This window comes from Scophthalmus maximus, chromosome 22, assembly GCF_022379125.1.
Source record: "Scophthalmus maximus strain ysfricsl-2021 chromosome 22, ASM2237912v1, whole genome shotgun sequence".
In the NCBI taxonomy this organism is placed as follows: domain Eukaryota; kingdom Metazoa; phylum Chordata; class Actinopteri; order Pleuronectiformes; family Scophthalmidae; genus Scophthalmus; species Scophthalmus maximus.
In genome coordinates, this window is record NC_061536.1 from 13,964,271 (window position 1) to 13,972,500 (window position 8,230).

The 8,230-nt window shown below is 46.1% G+C and overlaps 1 protein-coding gene across 1 annotated transcript in view; it reads left to right on the top strand.

Annotated features, from left to right (window-relative positions):
- The first annotated feature begins 16 nt into the window (after window positions 1-16).
- The window catches only part of LOC118292316 (voltage-dependent calcium channel gamma-7 subunit-like), a 20,597-nt gene continuing 12,383 nt past the window's right edge, over window positions 17-8,230 (top strand). The window contains exons 1-2 of the mRNA XM_035621182.2: window positions 17-294; window positions 7,747-7,942. Coding sequence (XP_035477075.2) covers window positions 7,747-7,942 — 196 coding nt within the window. The 5' untranslated portion in view covers window positions 17-294. The remainder of the gene's footprint in view (window positions 295-7,746; window positions 7,943-8,230) is intronic.

The following is an 8,230-nucleotide window of genomic DNA, read 5'->3' on the forward strand; positions in this document are numbered from 1 at the left end:
CCCTACTCTCTCCTTCACACACCAGTCCCACCTCCCTTTGCCCAAAACTACAGCGGAGCCCATTCAACCGATTCTCCGCAGTGCTGAAGGAGCAGAGTGAAGTGAAGGAGGAGACGGAAGGAGGAGGAGTGAGATAGAGTGAGGGGGAGAAAAACGAGGAGGAGAAGAAGAATTAACGCGAGAGAGTGAGGACGGGAGGGATAAAGAGGAAACCTGCACGTCCGGGTGTCCGGAGCTTCCCAGTGCGCACAGATCCTCGCGTCGGCTGCAGCGTCCAGCTCTCCGCTCCGCAGGGTGAGTGGACCTTGTGATGCTGCCTCGTATCTTTATTTTAAAACCAAACACGCTCACTTCGTCTTTGCTTCCCTCCAACCTCCATGTATTACTCTCCTGTGCCACTCAGCGGCACTGGCATATTCTGGGGCTCGTTGTCGAGGCGAGCTCCGCCGCTCGCTCTGGGTGCGCACGTCAGGACTTGTGGTTCGGCTGCAGGGGATGAGCAATGACGCGCGTGTGTGCGTGCGTGTGTGTGTGTGTGTGCGTGTTCGTGTGTGTGTTGACAAGAACATGTAGCCTCCCTCGTCCTCTTCCAAGGATGTATAAGAGAGCGGGTCTTGGAGAGGGATGGAGAGAGGAGATGTGCGCTTGTTTTGTTTGACAGCTGCAGATGAGTGAGACGCACGGCTGTTTGCTCGCGGAGGGATGGAGGGAGGGATGGAGGGATGGAGGGGAGGGCAGGCAGCCCGGTGGACGGTGATCATCGGTGTGGCGCATTCGGAAGGAAGAAGGAATATCACTGCCCAGTCACGAGAGACGAGTCCGGAGAGAAGAAGCTCAGGCAAGAGCCGCTTCGCTCCCGGCGGCGCGTGGAGGAGAGAGGGAGGGAGGGTGTGTGTGTGTGTGTGTGTGTGTGTGTGTGAAAACTCCTTCTTGGGGAACCCATTCTGTGATACTGTTCCAGCAGACTGCAGCACTTCTTATTGGGTCCATCTCTCTCTCTCTCTCTCTCTCTCTCTCTCTCTCTCTCTCTATACACACACACACAAACACACACACAAACACATTACATGCATAACGTGTGTGTGCATGTGTGTGTATGTGTGTGTCAAAGAAGAAAAAGAAGGGATGAGGGACAGGCAAGAGCGAGAGACGTAGGGGATCATCTTGGTCCTTTTTTCCCTCTGCATTCTGGTAATTAAAGTGACTTCTCTGTTAAAGACAGAGGGAATCTGCAGAAAAAGAAGGGATAAAACTATGCAGATGAGGAGGGGGACGATTCAATGTACTGCACTTTCACTCTAAATTATATGCAAACATCGCAGTGAAGTGATTTAACCTTTAGCTGGGTATAGTTTGCTCTTCTGATGCTGCGTTCGTGTGTCACGTGGGATGGAAACACCATCACACATTCAAAAATCTGGAATTGTTGGTGTCACCGGGTGACGAGCGTTCGCTGTGGTGCATTGACCAGATGAGCATTGAAATACACTGCGGAAGCCTCGAGTGTTGGACTCGAGCTGGATGAAGAATCAATCCAAGTTTGGAGCTTTTCACAAAAATGTGAGATTCACATTCAGAGGGTTGAGGAGTTTTGGTAACCGTGTGATCACATTTCCTGAATTCAGTTAATCCACTGAGATTAGTAATCGCAAATTTAAAACTAGGCTGGCTCAGAGGAAGACTTTGACAAGTGTCAGACACATCAGAGATGGTGCACGTCTTCCTACTGCTGCTGCCGTTTCGCGACAGCGTCCTCTGACAATCCCAAAGGAAAGAATTCCATCCAGGACAAGAAAAAATATAATCCAGAAAAGAAGAAGAAAAACTCTCCAATATTAGTATTGTTGCTTTCTCCTGCTCCACAACGAGGGAACGTACCCACGAGGCTGTTGAATCTGGAGCAACAGGACTTGGATGTAGTTTCTTGAAGGTTAAATCGTAGGTGGTTCCTGTAGTCGGCAGATTTCCTGGCTATCCTTTCATGCTCTAGCACCGGAATTTCTCGGTTTGGGATCAATCAAGTTCTGTGGAGATTCTCATTGATCCATGTCATACTACTCCTACTCCTTGAACCTACTCCTTAGCCCTACTCCTTAGCCCTACCCCTTACCCTACTCCTTGAACCTACTCCTTAGCCCTACTCCTTAGCCCTACCCCTTACCCTACTCCTTGACCCTACTCCTTAGCCCTACCCCTTACCCTACTCCTTGACCCTACTCCTTAGCCCTACCCCTTACCCTACTCCTTGGCCCTACCCCTTACCCTACTCCTTGACCCTACTCCTTAGACCTACCCCTTGATCCGCAAAAGAAATGGGACACCCTATCCTAAGTGGGAATGCGCAAAAAGGAGCGGTAGGGCCAAGTGGGGAGTTTGCAACGGAACCTTATTTTCCGAAAACCTTAACTATCGAGGTGGCAGACTGTGTGAATGCAGCTTTCCATCAAAAGAGTCAGTTTTTTTTTAAATTCCAAACTTGTTAGGACCAGAATGAGAACGAATTACCCAATTATGATTTGTCAGATCTCAGAGCGGTTGAACATCCAACTTGAAGAAAAAATCCCAATTTCCACCAATCAGCAGTGATACTGGTCATGTTCCGTGTTTGTTTGTGTGGTGCACGTTTGAGGTGGATTCACCTTCAGGCCAGTCGAAGTCTGAATGTGACCTCATATACAGGTGATACAACATTTAACAGAGATTAGATTCATGGACACGTGTGAGTCCATGTTTTTTTTGTTAGCCCCAGTGTGTGTGTGTGTGTGTGTGTGCGGTACAAGGACGTTCGTCAGTTTTTGGGCCAAGGTCTTTCCCTGTTTCTTCTCCCTCCCCTCTCATTCTCTCTCTTTATTCTCTCTCCTCTGCACATCAACAGTCTCTCGCAGGCCCTCCCTCATCTTCTTCACTGTATGTGTGTGTTTAAGTGTGTGTGTGTGTGTTTCTTTACCCACCGCATAAGCTAATTATCTTCATCAGTGCAGCAGTCGTTCTGCAACACGAGGGTTTGTTTTCCCAAAGCTTTCATCATCTTAAGCGTCGCTCTGAGGAACCAGAGTCTCCTCACGGTCTCACCAGAGACGTGGACGTGGTTTCAGCATCGCTCCTGAAAAACGACTCAACTGCTTTTCATTATTCATTCAACACATAATCCCTTTCACCATCTCCTCTCCCGCAGACGGATCTGACCTTCTACCTCCCTTTTTCCTTTCTCTCCTGTTTCCTTCTTGGTTTCTTCCATCTCCTCTTCTGTTCTTCCCAAATTTACATATCCATCTCTTCTGCTGCCAGTTGGCACAAGCCTCTTGCCGCTGAGAGACGGACATATTGCCTCCTCAACAGAAAACAAACCCCACCACCCTCCCACCCCTAACCTGGGAACGCCATCTGTGGCGTTCCCGCCCGGCACCATGGGACGTGGAGTTTCGTGGTGCTCAGCAGTTGCTTTGCCCTGCTCCATATTGACCCGTCGATGCTGCGGAGTCTTTCATCTCTGAATGATCCGGTCCACCTCTTCTCTGCTTTTGGGATGGAGGACTGAAATCCTCGCTGGGAGTCTGACGGCTACAAGTTTCCTAGAAGACATCCACATGAATAGTTATTAGTACTGCCCAAACAACAAATTCTGTATAGAATTCTTTGAATTTCTGATTTAAATCCACATTTCTTTAACTGAGACACCTTTGTTGTTTTTTTCTGTCACATTTTATCAACTAATTCTTCTCTAATTAATATTTATTTATCAAATGGTGATTTTTAAATTTGGTCTAAATGTTGATTGATAGTACTTAATATAGTCAAAATCAATAAGAGGCTTTTAAAAAAAATGTATTTCTTCATTCTTCAAACACCTCATCATGTTATTGAACCATCAATATTCCCAGAAATATTTCTTAGCTGCAATCCATCGTTAGAGCTCTGAGGAATTTAATCATTTCTGGGACATATTTTAACAAATAATTCTTAAAAAAACTTTGAAAATATGTAAGTTAAAACATCTTTTAAAATATTATTTATGAAGACTGCTAACACCTAGAACCTGTGTGGTCAGATGTGAACGACACATTGATCAACTGTCATCAGATTATGATTCAGAAATTAAGTACCTGAACGAGAGACAAGTTGTACAATGATCTTTTCAGTCATAATAATTAATTTGCCTCTTTCCAACGTGTCCTAAATCTTTATTTCCTTTTATTAAACCAACATCATCACTCGATCTTCATCTAGTTCAGTTTAAGGCTTCGTTCATTAAGCAAAACGCAAAATTAGGCCTCCGACCCGTTCTTTCAATCTCCCGTCCGTCCTCCTTCACCTCCCCCCTTTCCTTCGTCGCTTCTGCTTCTTCCTCCTTCTATCATCCTATATATTCTCTCCCTCTCCTCTTCTTCAGGCCATTCTACTTTCTTATTCTCCCACTTCTTCCTCCCCACATCATTACCCCTGACTGTTTGTTCCCAAGCACCACTGCTCCATTCGTCTGTAATTCATTACAACGCCTCACACACACACACACACACACACACACACACACAACGCCACACACACACACGCTCACACACACACACACACACACACACACACACAGTTAACACACACACACACACAACGCCACACACACACGCGCACAGTTAAACTGGGAGTTGTGGTCACATTCTCAGGGCTTAAACCACAAAGAGAAACTCATCTCGGCCCATTTGTTGCCAGAGATCTGAGCAAACACACAGGCCTGGTTTAATGTGTGTGTGTGTGTGTGTGTTTGTGTGTGCGTGTGTGTTTGTGTGTGTGTGTGTGTTTGTGTGTGTGTGTGTGTGTGTGTGTGTGTGTGTGTGTGTGTGTGTGTGTGTGTGTGTGTGTGTGTGTGTGTGTGTGTGTGTGTGTGTGTGTGTGTGTGTGTGTGTGTGTGTACAAGAACGTTCTAAAATAATTGGTGCACTGACCTGTCACAACAGTTCTCGTCCTGCAAATTTCTCTCCAGGCTTTCGTCTCTCTGTGGTTTTAAACTCACACTTGAAAAAAATAATAATAATAATCATGCGCAGTTTTAATATGAGCAAAACTCGACAGCGGTTTATTCATCAGGGTTCCAGCTATGTAAATCCATGTAGAAAATATTGAGGCAAATCTGAATAAAATCTGAATGTAAATGTTGAAATATTAAAGCTGTTGTAACCGTTGACAACCAGTAACTGTAAAAAAAATAAATCCATATCCGTGCACACGTGAGCACAGAGGCCGGCAGCAGTTTGACCAAATCAAACATTTGCACCAGGTGACTCACGAGTCTGAATCCACCCTGAGTATGACAGCGGCAGAGGCAGCACTTCTGCCACCTAGTGAGCAACTCTGTGCGCTGCATGTTGCCTGGAAACCATCCGACCAGGTAGTCGGGTCTCGTGATGACGGCGTCGAGAAGGAGAACAATCCTAAAGATTTAAGACCGAGCCAGACTCCAGGCATAGTTGAGCCTTTTTAGATTGATATATTTTGTAAATTTTATGATTTTTTAAAATGATTTTCACACCTCCCAGTCTTTTTTCTAGTTAAAGTTAATTTTCCTCCCTCAGAGAATTCGTCTACCTGTGACTCACAAAAGGAAAATATTTTTCATAGCCTGCCATTTTTAAACGAATCTGGACTCTTCATTTGAAGTTTAAAGATAATAACTTCTGATTTGTGCTTTTCATATGATTTCATTTCCCCCACTTTGTTATCACTATTCAGATCCTGCCTCTCCAGGCATGGAACGAAAAAAATCCCTGAATATTTTATTCCATCCTGGAGACGGACAGAATGTTTGAGGAATTCACTGATGCTGACGTGTTTCATCAGCTGATGAGGGTCCTCTTCCTCCTCCTCCTCCTCTTCCTTCTCCTCCTCCTCCTCCTCATCCTCTTCCTCATCTTCCTCCTCCTCCTCATCCTCTTCCTCATCTTCCTCCTCCTCCTCTTCCTCATCTTCCTCCTCCTCCTCCTCTTCCTTCTCCTCCTCCTCCTCCTCATCCTCTTCCTCCTCTTCCTTCTCCTCCTCCTCCTCCTCATCCTCTTCCTCATCTTCCTCCTCCTCCTCTTCCTCATCTTCCTCCTCCTCCTCCTCTTCCTTCTCCTCCTCCTCCTCCTCATCCTCTTCCTCCTCCTCCTCCTCTTCCTCCTCCTCCTCATCCTCTTCCTCTTCCTCCTCCTCCTCATCTTCCTCCTCATCCTCTTCTTCATCTTCCTCCTCCTCCTCCTCTTCCTCCTCCTCCTCATCTTCCTCCTCATCCTCTTCTTCATCTTCCTCCTCCTCCTCATCTTCCTCCTCATCCTCCTCCTCTTCCTCCTCCTCCTCATCCTCTTCCTCCTCTCCCTCCTCCTCTCCCTCCTCCTCCTCATCCTCTTCCTCCTCCTCCTCCTCCTCATCCTCTCCCTCCTCCTCCTCATCCTCTTCCTCCTCTTCCTCCTCCTCCTCTTCCTTCTCCTCTTGGCCTTTGGCCTTTTTCCCTGCTTTCATCTTTCATGATTTTTAAAAAAAATCTTTTTATCTGACATTTGAATTCCCAGAATTTCTTAATGTGTATATATATATAAAAAAAAATTTCTGCCTTGTTGTTTAGTTTCAGGCCTTTATGTGTGAGAAAATAAAGGCTTTCATAATTTCAAAAATAATAATTTGACGAGATGATTTGTAAATTGAAATTTAAAACAGTTAAGTTCATCTGAGGTCCCCCCCCCTTCTTCCATCTCCCTCCTGTCCAATATCACATACATATTTAACAGCCAAAGTCGATGAAAGTCAAGACGGATTACAATCAAAAGTTTCCCCTCCGACGTTTCAACTCCCCCTCTGATTGTGCATATGTTAAAAAAATCAATGAATTAAATCCATTTTTCTGCCCTCAAATACCTCCTTGCTAACCTTTTTAATAAATAAACTGAAGACCTCTCTTCCTGTTTTAAATTAATATAAAACAAGTCCCACAGGGAAATTTGTATGTTACAATAGCAAGAGGGGGAAGTCTATATAAGAAAGGTAATAAATGAGAAAACATAACTTTATAAACATGAGGAAATATAAAATATGTGTCATTTAAGCAGGATTGCACATTGAGAGATATTGAGATTGAAGTTTGCTCAGTTAGAATGAGTTGTTTCTCATGATTTCATCGCTGGTGTTCTTGCGATCTCCTCCTCTTCCTCCTCTTCTTCTTCATCCATCCGTCCGTCCCCAACAACCCCTGATCTCCTCCTCCTCTTCCTCCTCCTCCTCCTCTTCTTCTTCATCCATCCGTCCGTCCCCAACAACCCCTGATCTCCTCCTCCTCTTCCTCCTCCTCTTCCTCTTCTTCTTCATCCATCCGTCCGTCCCCAACAACCCCTGATCGTCTTCTCCTTCCTCTCCTCCTCCTCCTCCTCCTCTTCTTCTTCATCCATCCCTCCTTCCATAACAACCCCTGATCGTCTTCTCTTTCCTCTCCTCCTCCTCCTCTTCTTCTTCATCCATCCGTCCGTCCCCAACAACCCCTGATCTCCTCCTCCTCTTCCTCCTCCTCCTCCTCTTCTTCTTCATCCATCCGTCCGTCCCCAACAACCCCTGATCGTCTTCTCCTTCCTCTCCTCCTCCTCCTCCCCCTCTTCTTCTTCATCCATCCCTCCTTCCATAACAACCCCTGATCGTCTTCTCTTTCCTCTCCTCCTCCTCCTCTTCTTCTTCATCCATCCGTCTGTCCCCAACAACCCCTGATCGTCTTCTCCTTCCTCTCCTCCTCCGCAGATGAGTTCGTTCAGCACCAGGGCTCTGACGCTGCTCTCCTCGGTGTTCGGGGCCTGCGGCCTGCTGCTGGTGGGCGTCGCCGTGTCGACGGACTACTGGCTGCTGATGGAGGAGGGCATCATCCTGCAGCAGAACCAGACCACCGAGGTCAAGATGGCGCTGCACTCGGGCCTGTGGAGGGTCTGCTTCGTGGCAGGTCGGTCGCGGGTTCACACTCTGTGTGTTTATTTGATCATAGTTTATTTATCATAATCAAGTTCAGATGATCATTTGATGCCAGCGATGATAATTTGCGTTGTGGAAAATTATCTTTTTTGTACATCTTAAAAAAAACTTTGTTTGTGCTGTAGAAGACGAACGCACACCAACAGATTGGGTTTGTGAGGTTTTAGATTTTGCTGGTTTCCTCTTTCTCACTGTTTCTCTCTCAATGTGAACTTCACTCAAATATGTGAGTTATGGAAAATTGTGCCAGTTGACTTCA